Here is a 16,985-nt window from a genome sequence, read left to right as displayed (position 1 = left end):
GAATCAAAGGGATGAAGGAAATGAGATCTCACATATCTTCACATGTTTCATACCATTTTTTCTCATTTTTCTCCTCTCAAAGATCTAAGGAGTTAAGAAATTTCTTGTTCTGTTAAGAAGTGGCAAGCAGAAAAACAGGAATGGTATTTGAAGGGCTTTGAAATGCAAAGGTGGGTTGTCCCTTCCTGCAACCATGAAGGGCTCAGATGTGAGAAATCAAGCACAAAGTAATTCCAGTTAATGAAATAATCATACCCAAAGACTGCAGGGCAGCTTTGGCTCTAAATTTACTAATCACTGTACAAATCTTGACCTCCAGTAAATATAGAGTATCCACCTCATGTCTTTATTATGATATAAAAGCATAAATGTGGGAAGCTGTCATTCGATACACTTACAACCCAGTGGTAAGTTATGTGTTCACAACTTTACTGTGTTTACACAAAACATTAAGGACACATTCTAAGACTGAGATACCTACTAAGAGCTTACACACTACGGCAGGTCATCCATTGATCAGCTGTAGGGTTTGGCTGATTGAGATCCAGCAAACAGATAGGTCAGCCCAAAGAGTCACTAATTCTGTTTCCACCACATACAGAAATCGCAGAAGAAACTAATAAGGTGACAGGAAGAGGAAAGGCTGCTTATAAGCTAGGACTGACTTTGTATGAGTCCATTTTGCCTCAAGACAAAATGAAACAGGTAGCATAATCCATTATGCTACTGACAGTTAACTTCTAATGAGTATGAACACAGAAGAACTCGATACTACTATAACTAGTAATCTCCCAAGTGACAAGTGATGAAAAAACTTTCCAAAGCTTTTTCATTGAGCTAACCACAATATATCATTTTTCTTTGGAATAAAATTTTAAAATTATTGCTAAATACACAAGAACACAGAGCAACATTACAGAGCAAAGGACATTCTGGACAAGACACACAGTAACTAAAAGATACTTTGCATCATGTTTCCTTTGATGCGATAAGACTAGAGAACCCACGAAGACAAAGGGCAAAAATGAAGACAGAGGTAAAACACAATTTTACAGCTCCAGTAGTAGTTTGTATCCAGTTCTTTTCATAACTGCAACTGAATAGAAAAGATTCCCACAAGCCTACAAAGATTTATGGAGTCTTAAAGATTGCATTTCTCTTGAATATTATGGTCCTGCAAAGAATATCAGATGCATTAATAGAAAATACTTATTGTAATGTTGCTGGACTTAATGATCCACTTCTTTTAAATTAAACTGAACTTCGAAAGAACAAAATAAATGAATTTTCTTGCCTCCTAAACAAAGGACTTAAATTACAAAATTGTCTCCCTAACTTAGATCTGGCACAGGTTTGTTTGTAGACTTAACATGGGTTCAGAAACAAACATAAGAATGAAATTCCTGTATCTCCTCTGGACTAACATGTGACAGAAATTATATCATAAGTCTCAAAGGTGTAGGTAGTTTTGGAAAAGAGTTGATTGAAGACCTTTTCAAGGTCCTAGAAGTGGTTTCAGAGGATGACAAATGGTCTGGTTATACTTGCAATATATGCAAGCTTTCACAGCTGAAAGAAAGACTATTTGAAAACTACTTTAAGCGTTCCTCCAAAAGGCTTATCACAGATAGCAACAGGATAACCTAGGAGGAAAGACTTCCAGATGCATAGGCAAGAAGTGACCTGAGGCCACTGCCCCTTGCAACAGAGATGTATGCAGTTCAGACCATACATGTCATTACAAACTTCCTGTACAGGTCTGCGGAGAAGCCATTTAATGCTGTGCTAGTGTTTTTGAAATGATAAAGAGACACTTTGGTGGGGACAAAAAATAAAAGAATAACATCAGACTATCAAGAACTTAGAAAGGCAACAGCTATAGCATTTGAAGATTTGCAAAAGGTTTTAAAAACAATGAGGAAACACCCACATAAAATTAAATTTTAGGCATTTATGTTCACGTTAAAAGGAATCTTCATGGGCTTCTAATGAGCTTCATCTCCTTTCAAATGTGGGTTTTTTTCCCCACTCACCTGCCACTTTATTTGGCCAGCAGGGAACAGAAGACACCAGAGATTAGCCTTTGTGGCCTTCTCTGCAACACTTCAGACACAGAAACATGGACATCAGAAGAATAATCAAAGTAAAGAAATAATGAATTTAGTAGCTTGCAGCTTTTTGACAGGTTTGGGCTAGAGCTGACAGTTAAAACAGGCCTTTCCTTCTGACCAACATACTAAGCTGCAAGGTTAGAAATCAGAAACTGAAAGTCTTTATAAAGATGGTCTTTGATTTGTAATGAACTTCAAAACAGTATTACAGTTACAGAATCTGTTGATCTTTCACTTGACAAATGTGAAATCTAACAAATATAGCAGCTGGGCTAATTGAGCAGTAAGTATACAAGAGAACAAACTCCAGAGGGATGTCAGAAGTTGTTAAAAACGTAAGCGTTAATTGTCTCGACAGCATCTTTAATGTCACTGTTTCAATTACATGCAACCCCAGTTTACAGCATCAATTCTACAAGAAAAAAATTGAACATAAAGAAAAAGCAGCGATGCTTCAGTACTTTCATGATAGTAACAGGACAGGGGGAAGGTTGGAGTTTTTGGGGTGGTGTTTTGCCTCTGTAGCTCCTAAAGTTTATTTCTGAACTCCTTAATTCTAAAAAGCTGAACTTCATAGCAAAATTCCCCCTCACAGGGTAATCATTAGCTTTCACTTTCCTTCTGCAGTGAAGCTCTCCAGTCCTGCCATTATTCTTAAAACACTCAAACTATTTCTCCTCCTTGCTTTTAAGCAGCAGCTACACTAAGGTCCTGCCCAGACTAGAATCCCCAGAAAGTTTTAAGAACAGTCACAGACACTTCCTAAATAGATGCATTTATTTCCTGGTATGTTTGTGGGTCCCTAACACATGCAGCTGCCTTTTTTGAACTTGAATCCCTATTTCAACATTAGCACATGGAGTTCTAAAATCTGTACCACACAGCACAGAGAAGTTCCACACTGTTACTCATTTGGGGATTAAAATAGGGAAAAGGTAAGTAAGGATACAACAACATGTAGCTACCATTTGGTCTCAAGTCACAGTTCTAAAATCAACTCTATTGCCATGCTCATTCTCCTCAGTGAGGTGACTTCAGAAGATGGGATTAATCAGCTTGCCTCCATCTTGGCCAAAAGGTATCAGCTTTTGTCTGGTTAGCACCAGATGCTAGAGACCACAAAGGAGAGTGAATGCTGAATTAAGTCTTCTCTGATGCTATTTTGATGTACTTGCTCATCTTCCTCTCAGAATTCCAGAGATCTTATTTGCAGTTGGCTCATTAAATTGATAGTGCTTGAAATGCAAAAACCCATATGCATCTCAAAGAGCAGCTCTAACCAGCACATGCCAACTCGTATGCTAACAAGACAGCCTAGGTAGGTAGTAATATATTTACACCTAGATAGTACTAAGAAACCAGTGGGTACCAGACCAACCTCACTATTAAGACAGAATGCTACAAGGATCCAACATTTAATTACGTCAAATCGGAGGGTGCAAAACATGCGCTAAATAGCAACTCTTACGTAAGCATACAGTTCATCCATTGCTACTCCTCTTCAGAGTTCATACATGCTCAAATAATCCCTGCAAGGATCACTTAAAGCTGAACAGTAATTAAGCTACTAATCCACAAACATTTTGTACTAGGAGAAATCAAAGAATAACTGCTTGAAAACAAACAAATCCCCCACCCCCAAAAAAACCACCCCACAAACCATCACCACCAAACGACCCTAAGACAGCAATCCAAATGGAGCTGAAATATATGCTTTAGTCAGCTCCATTGTACTCCACTGACAACTCCTATGAACATACAAGCAAGCATGACTCTTCAACCTGAAATCATAGAAGTACCCGCCAGTCAAAGACTTGCTTCTACTGTCATTAAGAAAGTGGGACAGTAATAAAATTCATAGTAAAGCAGCTTCACAAGTGACGAGACAGCAGGAAAAAGCTAAGGGATGAGCATTTTTCTCTAGCCCATGGTCCATAACCCAGATGTCTGGAGAAGGAATCCTATAGAAAAAGCAAAGGATTTTAAAGAAGCAGTAACTGGTAGATCATTTCGTAACAGGAATCAGCTGATACAAGCCAAATTTCTTTCTGAACTGACACCCTCACCTATTTTCTCTACTGTACTCAAATATATATTTATTTTACTTTTTTCTATTTTTTTGAGTGGACAAGGAAAATTATTACAATGATTGTAGTAATTGGAGGAAATCATATTCTCAAAGAGCAGACAGAAGAGTAGCTTTACCTAGAAACATGCAAATATGCATATTTTATAAAAGAGGTGTACTAAAACAAAGTATCTACGAAATCAGAAATCCATGTAACAAAAAAACTTCTCACTGGAACTAGATATCTTTAAGGTCCCTTCCAACCCAAACCATTCTATGATTCTATGACATTCACTTTATCTTCTGTTTTCTGACATAAGGTATTTAAAACAGAAACTCATTATGTGAATGTGTTATGCATGGTATGATGATTCCCTGAAGGATTGTGCATGTGTGTGCATATGGGGGGCGGGGCACAGGAGATCAGCTAACAGAAGTGTTTCGTTGATGCAAGCAGAGTACTGAAATAGTTCTGAAGTCAGACCTTACCTTGTTCCTGTTTTTAGGTATAGAAATTGGCAGCAAGCTCAATTTTAGTAGATTCAAATAAACTTACGTTCAGTTACTTTTCAAGAGATATGAACTGAGTTGCTAAATAATTTCTAAGAGAACAAGAAGCAAAAGTAAGTGTGACTTTTGTATATTCGCACTAAAGATAAATATCAGCATTAAAACATGGTGAAGCTGTGACAATTATCAGAAGCAAACAGTTTTAGGAGTTTAATAACTTTTTATGTGACTAGTGCAGCTCTCACCAATATCAGTAACATTTTCAGTATGCAGAAGACGGTAATAAGAGCAAACTTACCTACAGTAGCTCTAATTAAGGGGGATGAATCACCAATGTTGTTCAGACATTCACTTTTAATGAAGTCAGTTACCCCATTGGGAAAGTTGTGAAAATGTGCTTTCACATTATTCTTCAAGATGAGACCACTCAAGGAACGTGTTGGTTCATCTGCAACAGAAAATAATTACATTCAACCTTCAATCAGCTCATAGGAATAAGGCAGATTTCCAGAACAATGCAACAAGACCAAAACTTGAGAGATATTAATATTCATTTCCTTATCTCTCCTTCCAACTGCACCCATCAATTCACGTAGCAAATCTTTTCAGATTCAGAGTTCGCTATTTCTATTCATTCAAAATTAAGAATATCAGTATTACAAATTCTACGTTTTAAGAGAAAGTTTTGTATAGAGATATAGGCAAAGGAATAGATCTGAAGTCACAGGATATAGCAGACTCCTGAAAGATATTGGTCAGCCAAAGACGCTCAGACATTCTGATTATACTGACTGGCTTGCTGCAACGCCGATACTGTACGAAATCAATGACAAACCTGCTTTCACCATAGTAAGATATAGAAATGATGTAGGGACTATCAGTAAATCCTCCACCCTCTACTCCCACAGAAATACAGTGTTCAATTTTTCTACAAAATAAGGTATTGTAATCCCTTCAGATACCACCTGTTCTATCGACCTATTAAATTAATAATTAGAGGGAGAAGGAAAAAAAAAGTCTTTAAACAATGTTAACAGGTAGGTGTTATATAGTGTGAACCATAAGAAAAAAGTGACAGGAATTGACCTGAACTGAGTAAGAATTTAAGTTTAGGCGATGGTTTGACTTCTCTTCACTGAGCTCCTTTTGCCTGCAAATTTGTCTAAATTATTGGGACAAGAGGAGGAATGGAAAAAAAACAGCCTAGATTTTTCAATTATACTGGAGCAGACTCATGTTTGGTTCTTCAGCCAAGGGCATGAGTAATTTAGTATTACTTCTGAAATATGCTGAAAGTAAGATCTGGATGTTCTACATAAAAAGGATTAGTTTATAGTATAAGGAAATTTAAATTTACAGTTTACAGCAACACTAATCAGCACAGGAAGCGAATTTTAATTAGGATTTTAGCCACATGTTTGAATTTTTTTGTATGAAGCCCTGATTTGAGCAAGAAATAAGGATGTTCAAAGTTCCTTTGCGCCAAGAATTAGTTACACATGAATCTATTCCAGGCCTTCAAAACTATTAACATCCCAACAGAAATAAGGATAAGCAAAATAACAGATACAACTTCTAAATATAAAGTATTTTCAAACTAAAGTTACTGCATCACAACACCAAGACTCTCAATACACCCGCAATGTCTGACTATCGGACATTAAAGACACTTTCTATTGTGACCTGTGCTAGTTAGAACAGAAACAGCACTTTTCAGAAGAGGGGGTTTTGTTTGGCTGATCAGAAATTAAAATTCATTTTAATCAACTGATTTTATTTGAATGCCAAAAACAGACTGCCATACTTTTCAATCTTGTTTTTATGTTCATAATCAGTTCTAAAGAAGCATTATTTTTCACGCTCCATAACTACAAATGTATTGTTTTACAAACAAACATATTATTTACATAGAATTCAGTAACTTTATATACTAGGAAGCCATCCTATGCATACATATTTGAAACAATTCTGTAACTTTACCTACACTATAGGTTTTAAATACCCACCAACTTCTAAACAATATAAAAATAGAAGTCGTTACACTTGCACAGCACTGCATTTCAAGGGCCAACAACTTTTCTGGGAGAATAGAGAAGGAGGAAAGAAAGGGTTTATAATTTTAAATAAAAGTATTAAAGACTGGGTGAGTGGACAAACTTTTCTCAACCACAGAACTTTGTTGTGAGATGCGGCAAGTATTACTAACTGGCAAGTCAAATCAAGTAATTTTGTAATTCTGTTTAAAGTTTTGAAGATATCATTAATAAAGACCAGGTAGAGAATGACCTCAAGAAAGAAGTTCCCACTTGAACTCTTGATCGGTCTTAGATTTGCCTGAAATACTCTTTAAATTAAAAGTAAAATCTCCACATCAACTCTTACACCAATATAGCATGTCAAATTCCAATTGCTTTACATAACTGTAATCCATTGATAGGTACACACATCTTCAAGAAATCCAGTCCTCCATGTATGATTATTAAGATTTAAAGTTGTGCATGGCGAGAAAGGAAGCCAAAGGAGTCTGCCTTTAATTTCCACATGATCTAAAACCCTTGCAAGCCACAATAAACCATCATCGTCAGCAACCACAGTTAGACACAGAATACAATACTAATTCTGTATCAGGCAGCAGTATCTTCCTGGGGTGAAAGAAGTCAGAGTACCAACCGAAGTCTGATTAGAATATGGTATGTTAGCCACTGTTAGTATAAACTCTAGCATGAAAATATTAAACAGTGCATTAAGGAAAAACATTAATCCTTTAGAATGCCTGGCTACAATTACAAAAGGGACAAGGCAACAGCTTCAATTTAACCAAGCAGAGATAGATACTATTAAATTCCTTGTGTCAGAAATAGGCAGATTAGCCAGCTGGTTTAGATAAAAATCAAGGTCATATTAAGGTGAAAACTCAGCACCGTTTTTTTCTTCATGAACTATCCTATGGTATGCAGCAGCATGAAACATCTTAGATCCATCCCATTAGCCAAGATAACAGAAAGACTACTTCATAGTAAGTGTTTATCCCACAGACCTGCAACAAATATTCCAAGGGATTCACAGTGAAAGTTGCATCTCTGACAAATTAAAAAGAATTCATGAAGCAAGAAAAAGATTAACAACAAAAAGCAAATCCAATTATCACTATACTGAGAGGTGACAAGCAGAAATCACAAAGATGGACTTAGTGCTAAACAAACACCAATCACTTGAGCTAGAGAAGCAGCACAGAATCTGATACTCAGGTATTTAAAAAAAACCCGAACAACCAAACCACAGCATAGTGAAAATCATAATTTGAGAAAAAAATTTCTGATATGACTGCACAAGGATATTTATGGAACCCAGGGTGTTCAGAAACTTAACAGCTACACTGTCAGAAGACAGTAATGTAGGTCTGGATGGACTTCTTGCTGCAACACCAAGATTACAGGCAGATTGCCTAAGAGCTGAGTAAGACACTCTTTAGTCTTCACAGATTCTGTGGTAAGTTCTGTCAGCCATATGCTTCAGCCATCAAGAAAGATCACAGTCTTGCCTCCTTTTATCTCAGTCAACCTGGAAGTATAGAGTTGACAAGAACATACAGTACAAGAAAAAGAAGGAAAGCGAAGCAGACCTCTGGCATTTGATATCACCTTTGGTGCCAAATCAGTTCATCAGTAGAAGATTCCCCTCACGTTGCCTCACTTTATAATAAAACCATACCACATAATCATCATTTGGTTCTCAGTAAATTTTCAATTCTGTTGCAAGACTCTAATACTAGTTCCAGTTTTAATGGTTTACAGACAGAGCAAATGGACACAGACCCACATTACACAGATATCAATTGTTTTAGGGCTACTGCAGTGCTTTTGAGAAGTAGAGTGTGTCCTCAAACAGCCATATGTCCTCTAACGAGGGTTTGTATGACATAGTGTGCATATGTGAAAGCAATGAGGTTTTTGTAGCTCACCTGCAAGTCCAGGTGAGCATTTGTTTCACCATGAGTTTTCGTCCTCTCTTCCTTAGAACACAACTGCCTAGATTGCTGAAAGAACCGAGTGACTGGGATGAGGGTAGTGTTGATCCATTCACAGACTGTGATATAATGATTATGAGCGTGGCTATATTTTACCCTATTACTCTTGTGATATTCGCAACCCTAAATGTTAGGGTGAGACTTTTTCTAAAGCAAAACTGCCCTGTCTGTCGATTTCAGTCTCAAAGCTGTTAAGCCTTTTTCAGAAATAAGCTGTCATTCTATGTGTTTTAACTAGTGATATGGATTTAATATATACAAATACAAAATGTGATAAAAATCATGACTAGTGTCACTGTTGCACATGAAGATTTCTGATCCATTAATGAGAGATTGGTTGTCTCTTAAATAAAAAAACAAGGATCCCACCAGAGCACTGTTATATGGGAAGCAGAAGACGAATAATTTCTTCTGTCCTGATGTATAAGAATACAGTACAGAGCCACCTTCATGAGCTTCCTAGCAGAAAGAGATCCTACTTTTTTTTTGATGCTGGACTTTTAAGAAACCTTAAGTATAACACTTTTGGCTTAAACTGGCATGGTTTACTGTTACGCCAGAAGCAGGACTGAGGATGTTTCAAAACATTCAGTGCATCTGAATACATAAACAACCTTGAAATGTAGTGGCTAGTTTCAAATTAATCAGTGCTCAATTGATTCACGTGAGTCAAGAATTTGACACAACTGCCTAAGTTTAGGTATGTCTGTAAGACACTGAAACAAAGCTGGAAATGTTCCACTGATGCTGAGTGTTGCATACTTATTGAATAATAAGCAGCAACAGCTATGCTTCTGAAGACTGTTGGAAATAAAACTGAGCTGTGGACAATATGAGAAGGGTGCTGAACTGCTGACCTACAATTAGCTTTCTGGTTAGTTATGGAAGTTTCTGCATTCTAACTAATAATGACCACAGGTCAATCAGAACGCCAGAATTTGTACATGTCTACAGGCTTGCAAAAACACAAGAAGTTTAAAGAACTAATCCTCCAGTTTCACTCCTACTTTCACCTTCTCTATCGTACCCCCACAAACTGGTTGTCTCAGGACTTTTCCTCTCTAATGCCATTTTATGTATCACCTTCTGACCCTGCAGTTAAATCAGTGCTAGAATTCTATCAAGAGCAGAATAATCCTTAATAAGAAATGGAGATTCAATGTGACGAGAGAATGATTCATTACGAAATCCCAAACTACGTAGTGAACGCAGGATATTATTGCAGTTTGAGAACATCTAAAAAGTAATGTCATCTCTCTTTGGTGTTTATATGTTGAGGGAAGGGGTGGACAAGTACCTTAGCACTAAGTCAAGTGTATAGGAAAAGGAAATTATGAGCTTCCCAATGGAAGTTGCTTAGACAGCATTTGGCAGCAAATGAATTAGGATTTAAAGTCATTAATCTATCTGAAGAAATTACTTGGTCAGATGAATAGAAGTTTTGTCACTCTCTGAATATATCAAAGGTGAACGTTATATATTAAAACATGTAACAATCTGTCATATCAATAGCTGCTGGAACACAAGAATTAATTGGATGAGTAAAATGAGGTTGTGTTACCAAGTTGAATAATTCAGAATACTGTTCAGACTGTTAAGTTAAGCACAAAATACAGGACACTCACCAACACTGGTGTTGTATAGGGTGCTGTGCATTGGAAGTTTTGACTACTTCTCCTTCTGTCTATATCCTATAGGTATAGCTTAACAGAAAGTTGTGTGGTGGCATGCATGTATAGGCCTTGTCATAAAGCCGGACTACTGGACTACTTTCTTTCTCTAACTGATATCCTTCCTGGCCAGTAAGGCTTCTTCCCCTATAATGCCCAATTAATTCAAGACAAAACCTTCTCATTTTTATTCCTAAGCCTGTATGCAGTATGTTTCCTATTTTTTTTTTTCATTCTGGCTAACTTTTCTGGACGCTGTAACCAGATTTTCAATTAGCAATATTAGGTTGCACTCTGGTGAATGGCAGAATAGAGTTTTGGCACTAGTGGAGGTGTTCTTCCTAAGCAGCTGTGCATCTAGCTACAATAATAAAATAGAGAGCATGGACCTGCTTTTAATTCAATACACCTTTATACAACTTCATCTTTTCTTATTATTTTAGAAACTTGTATTTGGCTACACAAGAGTTCTTACTAGGAGCAACAGGAATGATCCTCTGCTACTTAGAGTACCACTGAAAATGAGACTATATATCTAAGAAGCTTTGAGTTGTGACCACGGGGCTCTTCCTCTTCCAAGTCATTTGAAATCCATCTTCAGTTTCTTTAGTTTTCAGTTTCTACCTACGACTTCATCAGGCTCCTTTCTTTGGGGAGGGAGGAAAATGAGGGGAAACTATGAGTGCTTGCCATTTTGGAATGCTTAAAGCTCCTGAGACTTAAAACTTGCCAGTCAGAATTACCTCTGATGAGTAGTATATCTTCCGATTCAGAGAAGAACATCCATCACTTGAAGTTACGTAAATGCTTTTTCCTTGGAGATACCAAAATAAAAATTTGTACTGTTGAATCTGTACTTGCTTGAACAGCCAGTGTGTGCCACTTCAGATGAAGCAGGCAACCTCATTAGGAAGGAATGGTATTGCCTACTCCAGTGCTGCAGGGCTAAGCTGTTACAAGCTGCCTATACTGAGCTGAACGCAGACTGCAGTCATTATTGGTACTTTACAACCCTGTCATGGCACTGTTGCTCCTGAATACCTTTTGAAAGCAGAAAGCACAGATGAGAAGTCTTCATGTCATTATAGAAGGAGAAGAAAGGAGTTTAAAATGCTTTGCAAAAGCAGTAGTAATGCTTAGCCAGTTATTCATATTAGCATCAGACTGTGGGATCAGGATGTGCTTTTATATGGCTCTTTAGATTGCTTTCAGTAAAAATACTCAACTCTGGAGCTGGCCAGAAATACTGTGGGTACTATTATTGGTGGTATTGAAAAATATTTGGGTTTTTTCTGGGTTACACTTCCTTTTGGCATTAAAGGAAAGGCATTTTTACTTGCACATGAGAAGTGGTAACGGGCATTCGTTTATAAGGCTAGATTTGGCTTCATGAAAGTGGTCAGCTAACCAATTGCACCTGCCCCAGCACTGCAGATAACAAACACACTGAAATTGTTGTATCATCCTAATGCCTCACAGCAAGTCTGCTTTCTGAAAATCTAGAAAGAGGTGGTGATGTTGCTTCCTAGGAGCCATCACAGCCTAAATCAGACACCAGCGTGTAGTCTCATGAGTAGGAGGCACCATTTTTTCAGGTAGGATGCACCTCAGAACTTCACTGAATCAAGTACTGCTTGGTGGACAGAACTGCCTTTAGAAATCACACCAGCAACACTTTCCCTTTCTGTAGGAAACCACTACATAGGGATGCCAGCATTTCAAGTATGCTTAGATTTGACATGAGAAACAACCAAGCAACACTGAGCAGGAGAGTGTGACTTAGAAAAAAGCATACAGAGAAATACTCCTTGCAGCAGACTACATTCAGCTTATAAGACACACTAAGGAAAGGCTTCAAATAGCTGGCTAAATACCTCCCAACTTACCCCCCAAAAAGTCACATTTATTGTGAGGCCAAAACAGACCTTACCCAAGACTACCTGAACTTCAGAAAAAGACATAGCAAACAAAACCTTAAGATCAAGGGAAAGCCTGAAAACGTCTGTCCTTTCTCTCCACAAGCTACTTGAGAGAAAAACATATTCTAAGACTCACACCCAAAATGCTGTTCACTCACCCAACAGTGAACAGCACTTTTGAAGAACCTAAACCACTGCAATTAAGTACGTGAAGGCACTAGGCTAGTCAATGGGAGAAAATACTCCAAAGCTGCCTGGGAGGACTCCCAGCAAGGTACAGAGCATGGACCTGCCTCCAACACACACAAGACTCCTCGGGTGGCTTCCTTGCAGGAGCCTGGAAACAGGCATCTCCAGGAGTGTGTTGGTCTCCTCTGGAGACAAGTGAATTCTCAGATAGAAGCCTTAGACTTCTCCAAGTTAACTTCCCAAGGAGTTTTGTTGATGTTGATTGCAGGTCCATTCCCTGTAGGTCCTGGGAATTCTCCCAGGCATCTCCAGGAGTGTGTTGGCCTCCTCTGGAGACAGATGAATTCCCAGGTAGCAGCCCCAGACTCAAGGTATCTACTTGAAGAATATTGTGTATGTTGGGGGAAGGTCCATGCCCTGTAGGTCCCCAGGAATTCTCCTAGGCATCTTCTGGAGTGTGTTAGCCTCCTGTCTAGACGTGCAAATTCCCAGGTAGCAGCCCTAGACTCCTCCAAGGTAGCTACCCGAAGAGTTTCGTTGATGTTGGAGGCAGTTCCATTCCTGTTAGCTCCCTGGGACCTCTCACAGTCATCTCCAGGAGCATTTTTGTTTCTTCTGGACACAAGTGAATTCCCAGGTAGCAGCCCCAGACTATTCTAAGGTAACTACTCAAAGACCATTGTGTATGTTGGGGGAAGATTCATGCCCGACAGCTCTTTGGGAATTTTCTCTATGACCAAGAAACTTGTTATTTTACTAGTTCTTTTTCAATGCTTTCCTTGTATGGGCTTCAGGGATAGGGAAAAAGATAATAATAGAGATCCCACACTCTGATTCTGGATGCTCAGAATGAGGAGCTCCAGGAAAGCATTCCTGAAGCATTGAATCACATACTGCAATCCACTGGATAACTTAAAAGTTTCTTTCAAGACTTAAAAGAAAAAAAAAGTACAATCCGCCACTTCTCACATGTGGTGTATATGCCATACAACTACGTAGGAGAAGCCTTTTCCTTAAATCTGCACTACAATATCCCTACAGAGACATGGAAAGAAAGAATTCACCAGCATATGGGGAAAAACATGGAATTTTTAGTGATCTGACAAAATTCATTACCTCATAACTTGGTTTCCCTTAAGATATTTATGCACTTCAATTACTTTTATGCATTGATTACTAAAACTCAGTCAGGCTTAATTTCTTTTTGTAATTCTTCATGTATCTGAACTTAAGAGAAAAAATGTTTTACTGTTGTTTAAGTAGTATGCTACATATGTCATGCAGCATTTTAAACCGTAAGGATACATTAATCTGACTTGACTTCTGAATTGTAATGCAATCAGATTCACTCCTTGGCAGTTGTTTTAGTATATTTAATAATGACATCATGCAGGACGATGGTATTGGGCTGGGGGGGGGCATTTGTTTTAATTAAACATTTAAAGGTGCTGAACCACTTTTCTGGATTAATCCTGCTCATGAGAAAGATACCTTACTGAAACTGGTAGCTAGCGAATTAACACCTGACCTTACACAACGGTCTTTTTCTTGCTCAGCTTCAAAGATCTTTCAACACCAACATGCCAAGAAAGTTCATAATGGAATGGATTAATGAAAACTGTTCTCCAGGTCAAGTTTAAATTCCAACACTCATCAGAAAACATTCACATCAAACCCACAAGACCACTTTGGATCCCAGTAATAGTTTATAAAATGCCATTTCAAATTTTGCTTGCAGAGCCAGGTGAATTATTAGTGTCATGATTACCAGAAAATAAATTACCATCTGTGCAGACTTCTACTGAAACAAAAACTTGGGGGGGAGGGGGTGGGGAATGGGGACAGGACCTTCCTCCATGGTAACGTTCCATGTCAAAATAAGGTACTCTGAATGACTAAGTCATCATACGAACAAGATCAAGAGTTGTAGAGACACTGCTCTATCTTCAATTCGTTTACAAAAATCCAAACCATTTTGGAAATAAACTTAAAAGACCATCCATAAAGCCTATGACAAAGGCAGTACTTAAAACAGTGTTCTCAATCCCAGCTCATTCACTGTCAGACTAAAAGTTCTTCTCAAGGATTCTGATCCTTGACTGCAATAGCATTACACCAAGCCATGATCAATCCACTGAGATAACACTCTGTTGAGACCAAAGACTAGAGTTCCCATATTAAGATGGTGTGAAGAGTCAGTCACTAAAACACAAGCCAAGATCAGAACAACAAAGGCTTTGTATAGCTGCAACACGATAGATAACTATGGCTATATGGGCTTGCAGAAAACTACTAGGACCACCCTGCATTTCTCTCAATATTTTCACATTAGCCTAGGTCCTGCCAAGAGCCCAGCAGACAGGGGAGAGGGAGACAAATGCAAAACTCTACAGAAACTGTGCACAAACTAACCATGCCCTCTGCCTCTTCTCTAAGAAGGATAAAAGGTAGACTAGAGAAAGGACATGTGTGTTTTGGGAATAAGGATGGACAATCATATCAGTAGTTCTGTTCTTTTTTCACCACATAAAGAGGCATTAGGTATAGAATCATAGAATCATTAAGGTTGGAAAAGACCTCCAAGATCATCAAGTCCAACCGTCAACCCAACACCACCATGCCCACTAAACCATGTCCCTAAGCGCCTCATCTACACATCTTTTAAATACCTCCAGGGATGGGGACTCAACCACTTCCCTGGGCAGCCTCTTCCAATGTTTCACCACTCTTTCAGTAAAGAAATTTTTCCTCACGTCCAATCTAAACCTCCCCTGGTGCAACTTGAGGCCATTTCCCCTCATCCTATCACTAGTTACTTGGGAGAAGAGACCGACACCCACCTCGCTACAACCTCCTTTCAGGTAGCTGTAGAGAGCGATGAGGTCTCCCCTCAGCCTCCTTTTCTCCAGGCTAAACAACCCCAGTTCCCTCAGCCGCTCCTCATAAGGCTTGTTCTCCAGACCCAGACTTGTTCTTCAGACCCATAAGACTTGTTCTCCAGTCCAGTATATCAAATCTTACCTAAGAAGCAGTAAGCTTTGATACCACTTCTGTTATTCCAATTTTTTATATAAAACATCCACCAACATGAAGGCCATATTAGGCCAACTAGAATGCCACATTAATTCTGACCCCATACAAAGACAGCTTCCCTTTATTTGCTCAGAGGTGTGAAGATCACAGTCAAAGAATGGAAACATACAGAAACATAGTAGGAATAGTCTGCAGACATTACAAAGTCTCAATTTAGTTTCTCCTTAGAGTTGAACAGAGAAATGTTACCAGAAGGCAACACAGTAGTCTTTGCTGATGCAAGTAGGCCCTGTCATCTCACAGTATGCTGATACAACCTTGCATCAACAAAATATCGCGGCAGGATTATGACAGAATCATCACACCCAACGCTCCCTAACTGACAAATTTATGAAGATCAGAGAGTATTCTTGGTGAATGACAACAGACATCATCCTTTGATAATTTAGTGCAAGCCAGATCCACCTCTCATTCACAAAATTCAGGATGCTGTATGAGATAAAGCACGGTGTAATTCCAGGTTAAAAATAAGAAGAAGTAAACACCAGGGAATTGACAACGTTGTCCTACAAAAGGCCAAGATGGATGAATTAAGGAGGATGCTATTTTTGTCAGTCTATTTTAGATGGGGGTTGGGGGAAGGGATCTTATAAACATTCATTTACAGAAGGTATAAACAAAGCAAGGCTTTGATACAGACAACTGGGAATTCCATCACTATGGTCAACAAGGTCCAAAACAAACTCAGATCTTCCATTTACAGTATGAATTCTCTGTATTATGATACCTAGAGGTCCTTCCTCTGACCTGCCTCATGCTGCAGATGTCTTGGACAACTGCCTCAATGTACCTTAACTAGAGGCTAGAACTGGCCTCAGCAAGACAGCAAGGAGGCTGAAATCAGGACAATACTTTCTCATGTTTTCCTTCAAGGAAACAGACTTGGACTACAGAAGCAAAAATGCAAACAAGGAAAGGAGGATTTAGATGCATGACTTGGAATAAAGAAGGGAAGCTGCAGGTAAGCAAAGAAAGCAACAACAGAGGCAAAGCTGATACTCCCTTGCAGCACTGGACTGTTTCAGTCAGCCACACGTAAAATACAGAAAGTCATCCGAGAAGCAGCAGCAGCAACATGCACACACTCCAGAAAACGATTCATTATCAGAATACAGAAGCCTATAGGATTCTGAACTCAGCTCAGGGGACACTAGGGGGAAAAAAAAACAAACCAAAAACAAACCCCGACACTAAGGCAGGGCAGTGCCACTACATTATCTGCCAAGTTTTATACCTGCCAAACCAAGAAGGAACAGCTACACTAACTGAGCACCTGAGGAATCCGTACAGGCTGGATCAATGGGCCGAGGCCAACTGTATGAGGTTCAACAAGGGCAAGTGCCGGGTCCTGCACCTGGATCACAACAACCCCACGCAATGCTACAGGCTTGGGAAAGA

At 38.8% G+C, this 16,985-nt stretch overlaps 1 protein-coding gene across 1 annotated transcript in view; it reads right to left on the bottom strand.

Moving 5' to 3' along the window:
• The window catches only part of TNPO1 (transportin 1), a 116,812-nt gene that overhangs the window by 38,637 nt on the left and 61,190 nt on the right, over positions 1-16,985 (bottom strand). The window contains exon 3 of the mRNA XM_009327301.1: positions 4,988-5,137. Coding sequence (XP_009325576.1) covers positions 4,988-5,137 — 150 coding nt within the window. The remainder of the gene's footprint in view (positions 1-4,987; positions 5,138-16,985) is intronic.

This window comes from Pygoscelis adeliae, unplaced genomic scaffold, assembly GCF_000699105.1.
Source record: "Pygoscelis adeliae isolate BGI_AS28 unplaced genomic scaffold, ASM69910v1 Scaffold26, whole genome shotgun sequence".
Taxonomy (NCBI): Eukaryota; Metazoa; Chordata; class Aves; order Sphenisciformes; family Spheniscidae; genus Pygoscelis; species Pygoscelis adeliae.
Note: the sequence above shows the minus strand (reverse complement) of the source record. Positions and strands in the feature narration are given on the sequence as shown.